At 36.2% G+C, this 21394-nt stretch overlaps 1 protein-coding gene across 2 annotated transcripts; it reads right to left on the bottom strand.

Moving 5' to 3' along the window:
* Positions 1–381: 381 nt before the first annotated feature.
* Positions 382–20699, bottom strand: LOC127951885 (putative inactive phenolphthiocerol synthesis polyketide synthase type I Pks15). 2 transcript variants are annotated; one of them, XM_052550018.1, is made up of 7 exons: positions 20670–20699; positions 17694–17790; positions 17447–17600; positions 8014–8174; positions 7621–7827; positions 6912–7093; positions 382–6809 (listed from the first exon to the last, which is right to left on the bottom strand). In XM_052550018.1, the coding sequence occupies exons 2-7, from the start codon at positions 17746–17748 to the stop codon at positions 1248–1250; spliced, it is 6321 nt and encodes a 2106-aa protein (XP_052405978.1). In that variant the 5' UTR covers positions 17749–17790; positions 20670–20699; the 3' UTR covers positions 382–1247. The 2 variants fall into 2 exon arrangements, with proteins under 2 accessions (XP_052405978.1, XP_052405979.1); XM_052550019.1 differs by having other exon boundaries at positions 6652–6809; positions 6953–7093.
* Between the last annotated feature and the right edge of the window lie 695 nt (positions 20700–21394).

Here is a 21394-nt window from a genome sequence, read left to right as displayed (position 1 = left end):
GCTAGTTAGCGAGTTGAATTAACTATTTCAGTTAACTCTTTCATTATCAAGTTGTTATTAACTGTACCATTGAAAGAACTATTCTCATAACCCTTGTTATTGAATAAACTGCTCATGATTATTTTTTGGGTTTTCATATCTCTAAATGTTATTGTTATGTAATGTACAAAAGCTACGTTTAACTGATTTTTGTACAGATCGTATGAAACAGGAGACAATTCCTTTGATGCTTTAAAATGTTTTACCAGTTTACCGGAGGCATCAATTAATAATGTAAGCATAACTAAAGCAATTACAATTTTCATGTTCCACTTTCAGCAGAGGGAGCAAAATAAATAACCATTATCATATAATTCAGTGAATCCTATATTTTAACCTTGTAACATTTCTTTATTTCTCAGATGTTTGCCTTGGGTAACAAGATTGCTGCATATACTGTATACCCACACGCCATATACAATTACAGTTACTCTTCTCATTGTAGCTTTATTTATAAATGATCATATCAAATTGACATCTAATTTGATTCAACATTTACATTGCAAAATATTATGATACTTGTTTTTACTACAGAAAGTCTTGGGTCTATACATAAAAGTATAAGAGTACAAGAACAGAATAATCATTTAACATATCTTCACAATTGTCATTGTAGACAGTATTTTTAAACATCATTCAGCATACAAATGTAACCTATTTTGAACATACTATAAATCTTACTAAAACTGTTGTTTGGATCAATTCTTTAATTGAAATTTATTTCACACTTTCAAGTACCTCATTTAACTTGCTGTTACCTCTGACCCTACTTCTGAACCAACCTAAGTAACAGGTTAGTCATGATTTGAAACAACAACAAAAATAATAAAACAAAATAATCTTAATATTAATCATCAGCAGCATGTCAGTATATGCCACTCATACAGGTTTGGTTTTAAGTACAGTAAAATAGATACAGACAGCAATTTAAAAACTGAAGAGAAGTGCTGTGTGTTTGAACCTAGTGTAATCTCAAAAACAAAACCTTAATTAAAGCAATAATAAAACAAATGTTAAAGGTGCTATATGTAAGTTTTTTTTTTTTTTTACCATTTTACCATATCATAACCTTCTTAAGCTAAAAAATAACATGTTTCCTACATATCTACAAATATATTATGTTTACATAGCTGTTTCTCTGAAAAATAACCCTATAGCCAGTAATTCTATTCTGAAATGTGTTTTCCAGGCAGGTGCAAGTGCAAGGTTCATTGTTTGGGATTGCTCTCATATTCAATCTGAAATTTATCTACACACTTCTCCTCCAGGATTTTAATGAGAGTTGCCAGTGTGCTATTTGGGTCCAGCAGAGTCACTAGAGGAACATTCACACCTCTATCACGGAGGATAAGATTCTGCAGAGTCATGGCTATCATTGAGTCAATGCCTAAATCTAAAAGATGAACATCATCATTCAGCTCGTCCATCTCAACATCAATCTTTTCGCTTATCATGAACCTCAGATAATCACGTGGTGAGGATAATGTCATGGGTTTCTCAGGGCTAGACATGTTTAATCCATTTTTGACTGTGGCTTCCTCTCCTATTTTGTACAAGCGTATCTTTAGTGATTTGTTCTGACTGAAAATGTTATTCCAGTTGCTTTTAAAATTAAATTTGCATACAACCTGTTGAGGTTTGTTGATCAAGAGGCACTGCTCGAGACTTTCATGGATTTCTGGAATCTCCAAAAGCATGATTCCCTTTGCCTCCAGAAATCTTTGGATATGGACTTTGTTCAACAAAAGACCAAGATTCAAAGCCCCCCAATTAATGGACTGTCCAGAAAGCCCAATGTTTCTGCGATACTGACAGAAATTGTCCATGAATGTATTAGCTGCAGCATAATTCGTTTGTAAGGCACTGCCAATGAAGGCAGAGATGGAAGAATAGCACACAAAGTAATCCAGATTGCACTGTATGGTAGCACGGTGAAGGTTAATCACTCCATTTACTTTTGGCCTCAAAACTTTCTCATAAAGGGATCTGTCAAGACGTTCAATCAGCCCATCATGCAGGACAACTGCACTGTGAAATACCCCTTTGATAGGACTGGATGGAAATAGTTTCCCAATATTAACAATTGTCTGGTCCACTTGCTTGGATACAGAAACATCACATGGGAGAAACTTAATGACAGAACCCCAAAGGCTACTGACTTCACTTATTTCTTGTTGCATCTGAGGGTTTGGGTTACTCCTAGACAGAATGACAATGTTTCCTCCTCCTTTCCGGGCGATGAACTTTACAGTCTCAAATCCCAACCCTGTAAGACCACCTGTGACAATATAGACTGAATTTTTCTGGAATAGACTGTGTTTGGGAATCACTGGAATGTCAGTCAACTGGTTCTTGGCATCACTGTTCAGGACTATAACGGGTAAGACCTGGCATCTGAAGTATGATTCAGATTCTTTTACTGACAGAAGATCAGTGTCTTGAGTTTTCACTCTTTGAACAGCAGTTGTGTAGAGAGAAAAAGACGTTCTGTCCAAACGCATGGATTTCAGCCAATGGTAGATTTGTGGCATTTGCATTTGCAGAGACCCTTTTTGCATTGTCTGGGATATGAGAAGGACATGGAAGTGGACTTCCTCATTTGTACCTTGGAATGTTATAGAATTGAATGGAAATTTTATCTGGTTGTCACAGACAAGAACAATGTCTTTGATGCCTCTAACACTGCTAACTATTTCAGCGGTTTCTACATTATAAGGAGGTAGTAAAACAGCTCCCACAACATCACTAAAATCACAAGACAGCTGATCAGCCTGTGTGCTGACTCTGACAGTCCAACCTGATCTGTTTGCAATAGCAATTAAAAAAGTCATCAAAGCTGAGTCAGGGACATTGGAGAAAATACCCAGTTTCCTTTGTCGTTTAGATTTAGGTAAAGCCTCATGGAAGATCTTCCACGCCAGTACCATGTAAGAGACACAAGGGATTTCCTTCAGGAATGAAAGCCTTTTTGCTTTGCAACAAACAGCTGCTGGGAGAACTACTTTAGAGGTGGCAGCCACAGGGTAACATGCCACAACATGATCACCAACTTTAAATTTGCTGACGTCTTTACCCACAGCTGTGACAGTTCCACTGTAGTCAAGAGCTAAAAGCTTATGGTTATGATTTGTGTGCTTGTTCCAGTAAAATGTCTTACCATAATTCAGGTCAGAAATGCTGACTGGAAAGTAATCTGATGAATGAACACAGATTTTACTGAGAAGAAGCTCAATATTTTTTCCTTGAATCAGTTTAATGGAATTATCCATTTGAGTCGCTGACACATTTTTTATTATATATGGATCAGATGTTTGCAAGATGAAGTCTTCTTCATCCAACATGTGGAGATTTCTCGAAGAGATTGACATGGTAGGCAAAGATGTGTGGGTGATTTCGGGTTTGAGAATTTTACCCTCATTCACTACTAGCTCTGGATATTTGTTACAGGGGCATGATCCGAGGACCTGAACCAAAGCTTTGATGTCTTCAGTAGTGGCCGAGCCCATGTCAATAAGCTGAAAGTTAAGTTCTGGCAACTCAGCTGCGCATGCTCTTATCATGCCTGACAAAACAAACCCAGGGTTTATGTGGTCAACTTTGCTCCCAGACAACCTATAAGTTACAACTCTGATATCACCTGGGAAATTAAGTGCCTTGAGATATCTGACAAGTTTTTGGAAAATCTCACACAAACCTAGCATAATATCCAAAACCTTCTCTGATTCGAGAGAGTTCAGGTCTGCATCTCCCCACATGAACAAAACCTCCTGGAAGCTTTTCTTTACACTTGAAATTTTCAGATTTGACAAAAGGAGTTCAACTCCATCTTCTAACAGTATGTTGCAATTTGAAGAAGAAATATATCTAGATGTTGGGTCCAAGTACTGTTGCAAAGCTTTAGAAATTCCTACCTGGTCAGAAAAGACCAGTGCCTTAATCTGTGTATCAAATGTGGCAACTTCAGAAATGATACTGAAACTGTTGTGGAAAAAGTACTCATTGACTACTTGGGAAGGATTTCCTAGCATTCTGATCTTCACATGCCTGAGTTCAACTAACACCCTACCTTGTTTGTTGGCTAAGCAACCACAAATGTCAAAATCATCTTCTCCCACATTCATTGCTCTCACATATGCAACCATCTCCTCTTGCAATGGTTCAAATACAGTCAGGCTGCCTATTTGTGCAGGATATATGGGTCTTGTTGATAGGTCATGCAGTATAGTTGCAGGAACAAGTTGCATGACATAATCCAAGACCACAGGGTGAAGGTGATAGTCATGTAATTGAGGCAGTAATTCCTCTTGAACCTTCACAACAGATATAGCCTCTCCAAATTCTCCCCCACAATAAACATCTGCTTTATTTCTAAAGACAGACCCATACTCAAATCCAGTATTATTTAGATGTTTGTAGAGTTCTTCAGTAGTCATGTGGAATGTGCACCTTTTGTAAATACAGTCTAATGCAATGAACTGTTCTTCAGGCATCCTACCTGGTTTTGCTTGTACTGTCCCAAATGCATAGACTGCAGAAGTAGACTGTACTTTGAAGTTACATGTGTTATCGGCCAAATTATCTAAATGATCCAGCTGTATGTTTATATCTGGGGAATTCTGGGTGAAAACAAATGGACTCTGAAATGTTATGCTGAGCTGCAGAGAACTAAGTGCAACCTTATATTTTGCATATGCCATGTAAGTTGTTAAACCCAATTCTGCATAAAATGCCCCAGGAATTATGGCAACCCCACTGTGCTTGTGGTCCTGCAGGAATGACACTGATGTAGAGGATAAATCACAGCTGAACATAGAACTGTCTGTACCCATTTGTGTCACTACTGGATGGTTGCCAGTGGGACTGATCGACTGCAAAGGTAATGCAAAGACATCTATTTTCACACTATCAAACTGGTATCGAGGGTAGGGAATTGGTTCAGTCTCAAATCCTTTGTAGAACATTTCCCAATCCACTCTGACCCCAGTCTCAAACAGTTTGGGAACAACAGCAAGCATTGTCTCATGATCTTTATCAGGCTGCACTGAGGGAATCACAGTGAAATCTTTACCCAGAGTCTCAGTAATGTACCTCTGCAAAGATCTTCTTGGACCAATTTCTACAAATATCACATTACTTTTGTTTTTAGCTGCAGACTTTACAGCTTGTTCAAATTGAACTGGCTCTCTGATATTCTTAGCCCAATATTCACCAGTTATAAAATCTGAGGAACACAAACTAATGCCTGTCACTGTAGAGAACAATTCTGTCTCCATATTATTTGCTTGCAATGAGCCTATACTCTGTTTCACTTTAGATAAAATGGGATCCATCTGGTGACTGTGGAATGCTGCAGGTACATCTAAAATGTGAAGGAACAAATCTTTTCCAAGAGCTGAGTTGCTCAAATTCTTTCGCAACCTGTCAATGTCATCTTCATCTCCTGAGAGGGTGCATGACTGAGGACTGTTATAAGCAGCCAGGCAAACCCTTCCCGAATAAGATGGGAGAATTTTCAAGACTTCAGAAACAGCCATATTACTGACTACCATCATCTTCCCTCCTGTCACACTATTTTGCAAAGAACTGCGATAGTGGATAACTTTCACTGCATCTTCAATTGACAACAAACCAGAACAATGAGCTGCAGCAACTTCTCCAATAGAGTGCCCTAAAACAGCATCAGGGCTAATGCCCCAGTGTTTCAGAAGTTTGACAATAGCAACCTGAACAGCAAACAGAAGAGGCTGGACAATCTTAGGATCAGATGGCTCTGTACTTTTCTCAGATTCACTTTCCAGCATCTCTATCAGATTCAGACTTCTATAGTTTCGTAACAGAGTTTCAATCTTCAAAATTTCCTGTCTGAAAACTGGCTCTTGTTTTAAAAGCTGCTTGCACATACCCTGATATGTCACACCATTTCCACAAAACACAAAAACTAGCTTAGAGTCTGTCTTTGATGGTACAAGCTTTTTCTCCACAGCAGCAGTGAGTTTCTCTTGCAGATCTGTCAATGATGAGGTTTGAAATACTTTTCTGTATTTGTGCTTCAAGTGACTTCTTCTACATGCGGATGTGTAGAGTAAAGACTGTAGATCTGATACTTTCCCTGCTCTGATCTGTTCTGCTGTATCTTTAATTATGTTTTTCATGGATTTTTCAGAGGCTGTGGAGACCACAAAATACCGATGGGATTTGCTCATGAGCTGAGCTTTTGTTTTTTTTGTCTGCACATATTGTCTGACAATTGCATGTGCATTTGTTCCACCAAACCCAAAATTATTGATTCCTGCAGACCTCCCTGCTCTGCAGTCACTAACCCATTTTTCTGATGTGGTGGGGATTTTTATATTGAGAGATTCTGTGTCTATGCTGGAGTTTTCCACAGAGTAGAACAATGATGGCACAATGGTTTCATGCTGCATCATCAAAATAACCTTTATGAGCCCTGCAACACCTGCAGCAGATTCTGTGTGTCCAATATTGCCTTTAACAGATCCAATGATAAGTGGCCCTAACTTCTGAGGTCTTGCTTTGGCAATGACTTTTGAGATACTATCTGCCTCTATTGGATCTCCAACTGGAGTCCCAGTTCCATGAGCCTCAATGTACTGCACACTAGTCAGGTCAGTCTCTGTTGAGTAGATATTTCTAAGCAGCTCCTCCTGCTGTACCATGGATGGTTTGGTGATTGGACTAACACTGTGGCCATCTTGATTCACTGCAGTTTTGCTGATGATACCCCAAATATGATCATGGTCTTCGAAAGCCTGTCAAAACACAGACAATACAATGGTGTTTATTGCAGTAGTTTATTGTAAGGTACATTCCTGTCCTAGTGCTGTGATTATATGAGACAATATTTTTATTACTTTTTTCAGAGGCTTTAATAGAACGACACCACATCCTTCACCTCTGCCATATCCATCTGCTTTGCTGAAGAATGGTTTACTCATTCCATCAGAGGAGATCATTCTTGCCTTGGAGAGAGCCACAAAAATGGTCGGCTCCAAAATACAGGTCACACCGCCACACAAGGCCATATCACAATCTCCTGTTGAATGGAACACAGATAATACATTTAGGAACAAGGAACTATAGCTTGTCTTGCTTCATTACCATTTTTAATAAGTCACATAACCAGTCTCAAATACATTGATCGAGACAAACATGTGTATTGAAAGATGATTTTTTTTTTGCACACAATAATAAGATAGTTTTGAGATAAGTTGTTCCATTTATCTCTAAGTTGCCACAGTTATGCTATGCATTTAGGCTTTAGTCTTAATTGTTTCTGTCTCCGTGTTGGTCATACCATTTGCTGTAGGGCTACTTTTCAAAATTGCACTAATTGCAAAAGGCAGGTTTGATATCAATCTACAATTTATATTTCTAATAATTCACCAAAGTAATTTTTTTTTATAAAACATGAAACATGAAAACATGTATTTTGCACAGACCTTTATATTAGTTCACATATAATAATAAATAATATATGGAAAATCCTCTTAAAATAAAAAAATAAAATAAAATGCAAATAAGTTGATCCACAGAATTTACATACATATTTTTGAAGACTACCTTGTTTTATAGCTTGACAAGCTAAATGAAGGGCGACGAGGGATGAAGAGCAGGCACAGTCAATGGACAGTGAGGGGCCAGTGAAGTTGAATATGTAAGAGATACGGTTGGCTGCTATGCTCATAGCGGAACCAGTGTTACTGGTATGGTCTATTTTTACTGGATTGATCCTCACATTTCTTAGCTCAAAGTCTCTGTTCATTAGGCCTGAAAAACAAGCAAACAAAAAACATTAGACATGTTCGCTGGTGATATGCTTTTATCCATAGCCGTTTACTGTATAACTATTGCAGTGCAACCTGAGGATAAATGCCTTTTTATAATTTCAGGGCTCCGAAAAGTAATATTTCAGTTACTCGCAATTTAGCTGTAGCCACCTCATTTGCTCATTACCCAGAAAAACTCCTGTACGCGTTCCACTGGCCTTTTCCATTGGTATCCCAGCATCCTCTAGGGCCCTGTAGGTGCACTCCAACAGAACTTTGTGCTGAGGGTCCAAGGTCATTGTTTCAGCATTGGTAATGCCAAAGAACTTGTGGTCAAACTCATTCAAGCTACACAGAATAAAAGATACATTATGGGGTTATTGCTTTTTGGAGTTCAGATACCACAGGCATAGTTCACCCAAGAAGGACAAACCAAGTCATTCCAAACCTGTATGATTTTTTTTTTTCTTCAGCAGAACATGGAAGATGATACTTTGAAAGTCAGTGGGCTCCAAACATCCTTGAACTTATCTGACTATCACTGTGTGGGAGAAATCCACATTAAGAAAATAGCATAAAAGCCATACAGGTTTGGAACAACATTAGTAAATAACAATAATCTTTTTTGACTGAATGATCTCTTAAAGCTGCGGTAGGTAACTTTTGATGCTCTAGCGGTTAATAAACAGAACTGCTTGCGTCTTGCGGAAGAACATCGTAGCCGGAACTACTTCTCTCTGTTTATGTCTATGAAGAATCACAAAGGTACTGGGTTACTCTGCCGCGGTACCCCCGAAGCAATCTTAAATAGTCTGAATATAAACACTTATTGTAGGTGCACCCTAGTGTTTCAGGACAAGCTAAAAACACGGTTTGGAAAACGGATCCATGGTGAACTCGCTTATTATATACATTTTTCTACATTTTGAACACAAACAAAGTTACGGACCGCAGCTCTGATTGGTTGTTTCTTACTGGAAGCGGATGACTTTCTGCAAATGGCAATAGGACCACTGGGAGGAGCCAGAGGAGCTTGATTTTTTCACATATTATCTGTCTCATATTCTACTGTCAGGACATAATGACAGGTTTAACAAATATGTAAAAAATATATTTTTACAAAAGTTACCTACTGCAGCTTTAAATTAAGATTTATTTATTTATAACACATCTATGCAAGAGGTCATATTTTCTTGCTTTCTAACAACTGCGTCAAACAAAACATATATATCAGTGGTGAACAACCCATCTATCACTGTCCCAGTCGCTCTAAAAAAAAACAACAGAAAAATAAAGGGAACATACTGTCTTCAAAAACATTTTAAGTCAAATTTATTAGCACAGCAGGAAACACAGCATCGCTGCTGTTCCATAAGCACCACCTGCTGTCAGAGAGTGATTTTGGATCTCATTCAGAACTTCTACTGTTTTTGTTTCGTGCAGGCATGTTTTATGTAGTATACTTTTACAAGGATAAAGTCAGTTTTTTTAAAGATTCAGTTTTTGCTTCAAATCTTGAAATTATACAACTAAAATAATATCTAATTCTAATCAAAAACCACTGCTCAGGCAACGCATGTAGAATCTTGGTTTGTATTTTTATTAAAATGTAGTGCTTGCCTTTTTCTTGGCCACATATATTTGAACAACCCACTAAGCTTGCTATAGAGTAAATAATAAATATTTTTACCTTAAAAAACAAACTGGCATCCAGTATCGGGATTTATGATAATAAATCAGGGTTTACGATAATCTAGCAGACTAGTGCTGCATGTTTAATTAAGCCAAATAGAACATATGCTGTAATTTGGCTTGGTGCAATAAAAAATGTTAAGTCATTATTTCCTTGTATTATGATGACACCCAACTCTACTTCTCATTCCAGCCAGATGACCCTACAGTAGCTGCTCGCATTTCAGCCTGTGTGAGTGAAATTTCTAGCTGGATGAATGACCATCACCTTCAGCTTAACCTTACAAAGACTGAACTCCTGGTGATTCCAGCTAACCCATTGCTTCATCACAACTTCTCTATACAGATGAGTTCGTCAACCATAACTCCTTCCAGGACAGCCAGAAACCTAGGAGTTGTGATGGATCATCAGTTAAGCTTCACAGACCATTTTGCTACAACGACCCGGTCCTGCAGGTTTGCCTTGTACAACATTAGGAAGATTAGACCCTTCCTCTCAGAGCAAGCCACCCAACTTCTTGTCCAAGCTCTTGTTCTCTCCAGACTAGACTATTGTAATACTCTCCTGTCGGGCCTTCCTGCAATACTGTCAAGCCTCTGCAATTGATCCAGAATGCAGCAGCAAGGGTTGTCTTCAATGAGCCAAAAAAAGCTCATGTTACTCCTCTCCTCATCAGGTTACACTGGCTACCAGTAGGCGCTCGCATCAAATTCAAGGTACTGATGCTTGCCTACAAGACGACCACTGGCACGGCACCAACATACCTAAACTCACTGGTTAAATCTTATTATTATTATTATAGACCTATGTAATTTTACTCTGATAAAGACTGTTACTTGCACCTTTTTTTTGTGAAAATGTCTAGCACACTGTTTAGCTATCTGTTGTCTTAATCTTATGTTTGTGTCTTTATTTTCCTTCAGTTACAATGTTTTATTTGGATTTATTCTACTACAACAATCTTTGGATACCTTGTCCTGATATGGGGTAGGCCTAAGTTTTGCAACTTTGAGTCATGTTGTGTAGCCCATTTCTGCAAAGTGGTCCTCGCTGACAGTTGATGTCCATAGGCATATTTTCAGTTTAATCACTAGGGTTGGGTATCGAAACCGTACCTATGTAACCGGTATGTACTAGAACCAAATTAGAAAGCATATTTCGGTGCCACTTAAATGCCTGAGTGATCCATTGTTCTCCTGATAACAAGTAGCCATAAGATTTGCCTCGCCAATGTGATACATTTGACGGCTGCAGTTGAGGGAAATTAAAGAAAAACACTGTTGTTTAAATGGTTAATATTCACAGATGAAAATTTGGTACTTATGAAGTTATTTATTGCGTTTCTTAGAACGAATTCAAGCAGGATTACTATCAAACCTATGAGCATGTGCTTATATTTTATCTAAGCTACACAGCATTACACCATATTTTACATTTGAAACATTAACAGGTGTGCAGTTAAATAATTATTTATTTATTTATATAGAATATAATTTATGTGTAATATTATTCTAAAGAAATGGTGATTTACTTTTCATTGGAGCACTAAAAGTGGTAGCCTATTTTAGTGAACTAGGCAACATGGATTTAAATGTCAAAATGTCAATATTCTCACATATGAGGCTTATATTTCAATTTTAATTTTTATATTTTAAAATTCCTTTAATAAAATAACATGCATTTTTGTCCCAAAAATACTTTGTTATTTGTTACCTGACCTTTATTTTGACAGATAACTTCTTGGGGGAAAAAAGAAATTGTTGCATGTTTTATTAATTATTTCCTATATTTTAGTAAAACGTGAGGCACTGTTTAAATTCGTTCCTGTTATTAAAGCCTAACTGAAACAAGAAACAAGGAACAAATAAATTAAACCTGGCCATGATTTAGCTAAATCGCTGAAACTGAAAAGAATGTATGGATTAATAAAACATCTTCACGTTTAAACTCAAGTTCTCTTACTATAATGTACAAAGTGCACACAATGTAAAAAAGAGCTTAATTAACTGACAACTTCAGTGATTTTAAAGGGAGCTGCCTTTACTTGCCAAATCATCAATTCTTATTCTGCTGGAGCTATCTGCAATCATCAGATCCTTCTGTCTGCCCTTTCATCACTGGCCATCACAGGGATTCCACTTCACAGGTTTGAATCATAAATAACTGATAGGTCTTTCAGAGTGGCTTGGGGAGGGGAGGTCTCCAAAGCACATCAACTTGTAACTGGAGTTCCTCAGGGATCAGTTCTTGGACCCCTCCTCTTCTCCATATACAAGTCATCACTGGGTCCATTATACAGGTACATGGATTTTCGGTAACACTTTATAATAACTGCACACTATTAATCATTAATTAAGCATTAGTAAACAGATAATTCATAATTTATAAAGCATTAATAGACAGTAATAATCAGTTTATAAATACAGATATAAATGCTTTATTCTTGATTTAAAGGCATATCTATAATGCGTAATTTCATACTTTATTCATGAACAATTTATAATTTCTCAATGAAGTATAGCATTATTTACAAACCAGTTATTTAGGAGTTGCCAGTGATTCATAAGATCACAAGAAATGTAGTAAATGCAGGTAGTTATAAAGCATTTATTAGTGGTCAGTTAACTATTTATGTGAGCTCATCTAAAGTGAGGACTAGTTATGCCTTGTAAAGCATTTATAAAGGATATTTAAAGGCTCAGTTATCTTCTAAACAAAACACAGAAACAAACAACACAAAAGCTTTACAAGGCATAAATACTGTAGTCCTCACTTTAGATGAGCAAACAAAAATAGTTAACTAACAACTACATTAATTAACCCTGAATTACAGTAGAAATACATGTTAATAAACCATTTATTAACACTATAAGTAACTATTACTATATGTCTGAATAAAAAGATGTATGAATGCACATTTAAATAGTTTATTAATCATTTACTTACAATTTCTAAGTGATCTTATGAACCACTGACAACTCCTTAATAACTGGTGTGTAAATAATGCTATACTTAATTTAGAAATGATAAATTGATCATTAATAAAGTATGAAAAAACAATTATTAAATACATTATAGATATGCTTTTAAATCAGGTATAAAGCATTTATATCTGTATTTATAAACTGCTCATAAATGTCTATTAATGATTTATAAATGATGAATTAACTTTCCTAATGCTTAACTAATGATTAATAGCATGCAGTTATTATAAAGTGTTACCGGATTTTCTTACCATTGCTATGCTGATGACACATAGCTCTGTCTTTCATTTCAATCCAATGATCCAACGGTAGCTGCAAAGATCTCAGGCTGCATGGCGGACATCTTGGCATTCTTGAAAGAATATCACCTATAGCTCATAGCTAACTCTACAGTATGATCTCACCATCCAGCTAGTTTCTTCTACAATTACCCCATTAACTTCTGTCAGAAATCTTGGTGACCAGCTGACCTTCAAAGACCACACTGCAAAGACAGTTCGATCTTGCAGGTTTGCATTCCACAAAATCAGAAAGATCAAGCCCTTTCTAAGAGGGCATGCTGCACAACTTCTTGTCCAGGCCCTTGTAATTTCTAAGCTGGACTACTACAAGTTCAAAACATTGATGCTTGCATATAGAACAGTGACAGCCTTAGCACCGGCCAATTCCGCTCACTATTACGGATCTACTTCCCATTCTGAAGTCTGAGATCTGCTAGAGAACGACGCCTTGTGGTTCCATCACAAAGAGGCTCAAAATCACTTTCAGGAACACTACGCAAGGGTAGTACGCAAAGGTACTACCATGTCAAGGCCCAAAATGCCACTCTTTGAGGCATGTTAAAGAGAGTACCATGATGCATGCCTACATGTGCACAAAAAAGTGCTTTTTTGGGGGGGGGGGGGGGGTGCTACAGGATTTTACAGCGGACCTCTCTGAACTAAGCAGTTTGCTTTTATACTTGTTTGAATGCATTTAGTTTGATGATGAATGGTTGATTTGTCAAGTTGGGAATGCTTGAACTGATAATTGTGTGTGTGTGTGTGTGTGTGCGTGAGCCACCTCTGTGATCAGTTGGATTTAATAAAATAAGGATATAAAGATAAATGCATTAAGAAAGCCTACTTTTTTTTTTAAATCTGTTAATTATATAAGATAAATAAATATATTAAGGTTTAGCTAATCACCTTCACAATGGCACACAAAGCCTTTTGAGTTTCAACTCAGGGGCGGCGTTTCCATATGGCAGAGTATTGCTATCACCATACCCTAGCTCAGTCATGAAATAATTCAAGATTTATATATCTATTATATTTCGTTATTATTTTAAATCTCAGAATATTCTTTTACAAATATTTAACTATTGGAAAGCATTAAAAATAGCTTGTCAGTAAAACTTCATAACACCATGGGACATTTAATTCAAACACTATGTCTGTAAAGGCTAATGTTTTTGTGTGTTTGAAGAGTGGAGAAGAGTCTAAGGATTTGCATTCATCTAGTTGTAACCAGTATACTTTTGTACATTTTAAATATCCTGTGCATATTGCACTTCATCATTAATATAATGAGATTTTGGAAAAGATAAAGAGATATAAAGAGATTAAGAAAAACATCCATATAGCTACAAAATACATTATATTGCTTCTAATATGCTTCTGAAGTACCAATAAATGGAGCAGGGGCCACATCTTTAGGGACCTTCTGTTTCCATTTCAGTTGCAGTTTTCATGATTACAAGAAAAAAAAAACTTTTTGTTATCTGCTGGCAGAGTGTGCCCTACGTAAAGGTATTATATTAATCACCCTGTATCCTCTGAGTAAGTTCAGAGCTGGCTAGCTTGTTTCCGCGAGTTCATTGTTTGCTAAGTGGATTTCTATCCAACTATAGGTCCTTAATGAACGAAATAGATAAAACATTTTTTAGACACACCCCTAAAATGTCATTTTAAACATGTTATATTAAAAGATCTGTGGCATATTTTGAGCTGAAACTTCACAGACACATTCTGGAGGCACCCAAGATCAATATTACATCTTGTAAAAGGGGCTAAAAATGTGCCCGTTAAGTGTCTCCCTCTACTCCCCCTCAGTCTCTCAGTGTAAGTGTGAGTGTGTATTGAAGCAGGTTGGAAATAAAATTAGCAGGAAAGGGGATGCCTTGGAGCAGGGCTAAAGACATCTGATCTTAAAGGTCCCATGACATGGATTATTTCCTTTTCTTTAAATGCTTTTTATTGTTTCCTTGGTTGTACTTATATTGTTAGTATGATTTTTACATTTAAAATTTAGAAATAAAAAGCATTTTTAGATCCTGATATTAGCCCTCCTTCTTGAATACTCTGTTTGAAGGGGCGTGTCTGCTGTGAGACGCCGAGTAAACCACAACTGTTGTAATTGGCTGACATCTTTGCATACGAAATGTGTATTACATGTGGAACTCCTCTCATATAAATATATATATTTACTATTACAGCTATCGAGATTTACGAATCGTGGATTTGTTGATTATATAATTATTTTTCCGATCTTTTCCCATCACATGAAAGGCTGCAGTGATGAGCATTGAGTAGACAGAGTCTGTTTATCACGTGAATGCAGTGATCTCGTCATTATTGCAACACGTTTTCTCTCACAAAATGCTTTCACCACAACTAACAGCAAACACATGAATGAAAGTGAAAAAAAAGTGAAAGTGACGTGACATTTAGCAAGTATGGTGACCCATACTCAGAATTTGTGCTCTGCATTTAACCCATCCGAAGTGCACACACACACACACACACACACACACACACGGAGCAGTGGGCAGCCATTTATGCTGCGGCACCCAGGGAGCAGTTGGGGGTTCAATGCCTTGCTCAAGGGCACCTAAGTCATGGTATTGAAGGTGGAGAGAGAACTGTACATGCACTCCCCCCACCCACAATTCCTGCCGGCCCGGGACTCGAACTCACAACCTTTCGGACTCTATTGGGAGTCCGACTCTCTAACCACTAGGCCACGACTTGCCACAATGCATCACATGAATACAGTAAGAGCTCCGTTGTGCAGCATAACAGCGTCATTCATTGTAACGGCAGTTTGGGCAAGTGTGCAGATATACTCGCAATGTGTAACAGCTCCGGGAAAAAAGGGAACTTTCTTTGATCGCTCTCTGCAGTTAAATCACAATTTAAATAACAGATTTGTTTCATGCTACTAAGAGAAACAACGTGAAGTTTATCGTTTAGTCACTGGCTTGATTCACTGATGCATAAACAGTATTAAACGATTTAGAAAGAAAGTCTGTGTGAACTTGAATGATTAGCTACACATCGGAAATCACTGATCGCAGATCAGGCATTAATGAACACTGTTACTCACTGTTTGTGCCGGTGCTGTCGCATCCATATCATCAAAGTCTGTTTGTAACGCCTGTGCTGACATTGCGACTGAATTATATGTAAATATTTGGGCAGGCAAAGCAGAGAAAGGGGAGGTAACAATTCTCGTTGCAACGTCACAACGAGGAGATTCAAGATCAGCCCGTGTGAGCTTCCATTTTCTCAAAGGCAGAGAAAGATAGAAAAATCTTGATTTAAACCGATTAAAATTTCTAGAAACTTGGGGACCATATACAGGCTAGGGGAACTCATATTAATGTTAAAAAATGTCATTTCATAGGACCTTTAATAATTTACCCCATTTATTTATGTGTACATTTCAGCTTACTCAAAGCTTGATGCTTTTGTCTGCATTATTATTCAAAAGATTGAAAAAAAGATATAGAGCCAGTTCATTGGTTGGTCATGGACAACAGAGTATTATACAATTAGTTTGAGAATTAGGTTAATTAAAATATATACAAATTTTGAACTGCAAATGATTACTTAATACTCATTTGAAATTGACATATGACAGACTATATCACTAGTCAGACAGGGCTAGTTTTCTGAATAACATTGAATTGCAATTCTTATCATCCAGCATCTGTGATTTCATGTACTAATCCATTCAGACGAGAATAACACCTCTGTGTTTAGAACAGAGAAAGTGTGTGTTTTCTAGATGTGGACATTACAGAAGGACGTTTGCCTGCAATATGTATGGTGTATATGCATTTAAATTATTTATATATTAAATTTTCATAAAAAAAAAAATATTAAAGTAAATTTCACATGAGTTTAAAAAGTTTCTGTTCAAAATAAACTTGCAAGTGAGAAGAAATAACTAGAAATGCATCTTTATCTTATCTGACACTGATATTAAAATGGACAGTCTTTGCAGTTTTCATGATTTAGCTCTATTTGTTCATTTTATGGTTTTATATTTTCATTGGACATTTGTAGGGGTTGTTCTTGGTCGTTAAAATCCCATTCTAGCCCTGACTTTAGGTATATGTTGCTCACAAACACAGAGATGTACCTTTAATTTCACCAAGACGATTGCTCACAAAAAACCTGGTTGAGTTTTCATTTCAGGTTTGATTTTGACAAGAAAAACAAATATCTACATTCTACACTTCACAGCAGGGTTCCTCAAATCCAACCTTGGAAGGCCATTGCCCAGCAGAGTTCAGCTCCAACTCTGAACAAAGACACTTGAGCAAGTCATCAAAGTCTTCAGAGTTACTAGAAAACTGCAGGTAGGCGAGTTTGATCTCAACTCTGCAGGGGTGGATTTGAGGAATCCTGTTTTTTAGGGGGATTATTAAAACTCATTGTGCTCAAGAGAGGCAAGAGAGATGCTGCCTCCCACTGAAACTTTGTTTACTGACTGTTGGGCCATGTCACTTTAGAAAAACAAGTGATTTACACAATTTTCAGTTAGTTTCAGAGAGTCAGTCAGAGAATGATAGATAAATGCTCATGTAATATTAGATTTGGACCATTTTTGAATTTGAGAAACATAAGTGAACATCATAAGTTCTTTTAATGAGGCCAAATTAATTGAAGTCTTACCCATCAATAAGGGCTGCCTTTGCTGTGTGCGTCTTTCCTGGTTTACTCTCATCTGGATCGTACCATTGAGAGAGATTAAACCTGTCATTTGGTATCTGAACTGTACAGTTCTCTCCATGAAGAAGGACTCTCCAGAAGTTTTCAAGTCCCTCACCTAAAATAGATGAGAACTTACAATGTAAATAAAACTGAGGGTAAAATCATAGCATGGATGAATAATGAAATACTGTAAAATCACAACAATTACCTCCAGGAAAATGGCATCCAATGCCAACAACAGCGATTTCATCATCATTATCCATCAAGGTTCATGTGCCGTGTGTCAATTTTTTTGATTTTACAATCTATAGACAGCAAGAATAAACAATAATAATAATAAAACTTTATTTATGCAGCACCTTTAAAGAAGAAAACGTGACTCAAAGTGCTTTAAATAATTAAGCATACAGTTAAATAAGCATCAACATTACATCCAATAAAAAAAGATACATACAACACATTCAGTTGAAAACAAACATAATTTACAAAGGCTGCATAATTTTTTTTTCCCTTCTAGACCCAATCAAATAAACTTGTATTAAGATGATCTTAAAGTTCTTGGTGCAGTATAATTAACAAGATAACTGGTAATGTAATTAGGTCCTTGACAAATACGTAAGACTTAATAATCTATTCTATATTATTTCTAGTCAATAGCCGAGCTGCCGAATTTTGGATAAGCTGATGTCTATTAATTTATGTTTTGTGAATGACTGGTAAAAAGTGCATTGTGGTAGTCAAGTCTACTTGAGATAAAAACATGAATTAATTTCTCTGCATCTTTTTCTAATTTTAGCAATGTCCCTTAAATGAAAGAATTATGTTTTTATCACTTTATTAATGCCATATGGCAGGATGTGATGGGGTTAATAGCCACACCATCATTTGGCTCAACAGAAATGCATAGCTGTGTATCATCATCATGACTGAAAACCTAAATTTCTTTCTCTGATAATGTCATCAAGTGGCAACATATATAATGAAAATAATAAAGGGCCTAGAAAGCTTCTTTGTGGAACTCCATAATGGGATTTATGTTTCTCAAACACATAATTGCCAAGTTGAACAGAGAAATTATCAGTTTTAAACCAATTTAATACATTATCAAAAAGACCAACCAATTTTTCCAAACGATTTATTACAATTTCATGGTCAATTATGTCAAATTCTGCACTCAAATCTAAAATAAATAACTATTCACTAGAATTAACTCTAAGACCACTTATTTCAATACTGTGGTACTTTCTATAGCCGGACTGAAACTCTTCCATAATTTGATTTTCTTCTAGAAAATATTTTATTTGTGTTGCAACAACCCTTTTCAAGTATTTCACTATTAATGGGAGATTTGATATATCGGTCTATAATTAACCAGGACATTACTGCCCAGATTAGGCTTTTTTAATACAGGTTTTACCACAGCAGTTTTAAAAACATCAGGAAAACAGCCAATCTGGAAGATTGGCGTATTTATAATATATAAAACATGACTTGAGACACAATCAAACACCAGTTTAAAAAATGCTGTAGGTACAGAGTAAATGCATGAAATAGTAGAATTACATTTGTTGACAATGTTCTGTTAATGTTAGACAAGTAAATTGTCCCATAATTACACCTTTTTCTTTGGATTTATCAACTATGTTTACATCAGCAACAGTACTAGTTACCCCTTAACTGTCACTCACATTTTTGAACATAGACTTCATAGTGCAAGATCCAAACTTAAATTTTTAAAATTCATGAATTAAAACATTTTGTTACATGATATTGATGTATCGTTTACATGGTGATGCAATGTCTGATCTTAAAATGGGTTTTAAAGGATGAATTTTGAGATTTTAAGTTTTCAGTCGATATATTATTTCTGATGATTTCTAAAATGTGATAGAGAAAAAGGCAACGAGGAAGTCTTTTTTTAAACATAGGTCAAAACTCCTGTTATAGTGTAGATTTTATAGGGTGCACTCTTGTCATAAATTAATCTATTACTATTCCTACATAATTTTTAACAAAAAGATTGGTAAAATACATATTTGGGAGTCTTAGACCTTTCCAACGATATGTAGTTTGTCAAGATTAGATTCGATTTAATTGTAATATAGTGAAGTAAATGTAGGCGTCCCTTATACAGGACGGGGTGACGATTTTAGAGAATAATGTCCTGGAATAACCAGAATTCTCTGTTATAATTTTGGAAAAAAAATGTTTTTTACTGTATATAATGTTTTATTATAAGTAACCAATGCTTCTTTATATATGTCATAATTAACTATTAAATGTGTTTTCCTACATTTTCTTTAAGCAGCCAGACTTTTTTAGCTTCTTTCATATTATTCATATTTAACCAAGGAGAGATTCTAACAGAAGAGGAGCAACAACATTTAAAACAGATGACAATGTGGTATTAAAATGTTCAACAATTGTATTTAAAGAACAATCGTAACTATAAGGTTCAGTCGATCTCATCATTCGGAGTTATTAATTTCTCTCTAACTTGTGATGGATTTACTTCAACACTAAAAAACACACCGTAATGGTCTGAATAGGGCCGTCGCAAGGGAGGTGTGAGGCCTTGTGCGAAGTTGATGTGTAACGCTCTACAATTTTGTGTGTGTGTGTGTGTGTGTCTGGGGGGGAGGGGTGCTATAGTAACGAACGCAACTTTAACACGCATCTGAACAATTGTGATGTCGTGCTCATTGATACTTGCGCACGAATCACTGTCATGCACACGCTCATAAGGATCTACTGCATAATAATAATAATAATAAAGCAATAAAATAAGTAAATAAGAATGCTAAAATAAGTTCTAGGTGTGTAGTAATATATGAAGATGACAAACATGGGCGTAAACGACATAAAATGCAGGTCAGGAGCAAGGCCCTCTAGAGGGACGAGGCCATTGTGGCGGTACTGGGTCTGAAATGGGTAACTGAGAGACAGTTCTTTATTCTTCATTTTTAGCCAAAAAATACCAGTGTAATATAGACAATCTAATAAAATAATGAATTGTAATTTGAAATATACCTGTGGTAAATAAACATTTAAAAAATAGATATAGATTTCACTGTATGTGAAATATTTAAGTTTTTATAGTTACTGTTTTAATTTCTTTTTCTAATTTTGGCTCAGAAAATGAGAAAAAAATATAAATTGCATGAAGTGAAAAATATTGACTTACCTAGATATTCATGTTATATCTTGTCTTGTTGAAAATGCTTACTTGAGGCTGAGTCTACCCCCTATTTATTTAGGAACGTTCAGTTAACCGAACAGTCTTTTTCACGTGACTTCCTGTTTGCTCATGAAACAGTTTATTAATAAAATCCAATCAGTTTTCCCCAAATGTGACAAAACTTTTCAATTTGCCAAGTTAGCAAAACTAGAAGGTCAGTATTTTCCTTCTCAATTCTGAGAAGAGGTAGTTATTGCATCAAATAACTCGGAACATCATACTTACAATCTTTGTATAACAACAGTCTTTTTCCAGCTTAGAAATGTTTCTAATCCGAGGCCTGGGACACAGTAGATGATTTTCAAATCTTAAACCTCTGGGGTCTGAAAGGGTTTTGGATATTCACTCTGTAGTACTTGATCTAATTCACAACTCGATTACAAATAAGTACAAATTAATTGTATTCATGATAGATACTAAAAAAATCCTGAACATTATAGTGAAACATTTTCATATTGAAATAATGGAGAATTCTGTGCCACCTTAGACTGGTTGCAGGCCCCTTCCTGGCCACCCCTAGAAAAACACCATGGCTCCACCACTGCCCTGGAGAGGTTTTGACATGCCCTGACATATGTGCATTTGTCAATATCTTTAAAAAAAAATGTGAATGTCTAAAGTCTGATAACACTATATTTAGAACAAACTGAGCGACAATAATATGTGAGCAT

Source organism: Carassius gibelio, chromosome B3 (assembly GCF_023724105.1).
Source record: "Carassius gibelio isolate Cgi1373 ecotype wild population from Czech Republic chromosome B3, carGib1.2-hapl.c, whole genome shotgun sequence".
NCBI lineage: Eukaryota > Metazoa > Chordata > Actinopteri > Cypriniformes > Cyprinidae > Carassius > Carassius gibelio.
The sequence above is the reverse complement of the archived record's forward strand: the minus strand, read 5'-3'. Positions and strand labels throughout refer to the sequence as shown.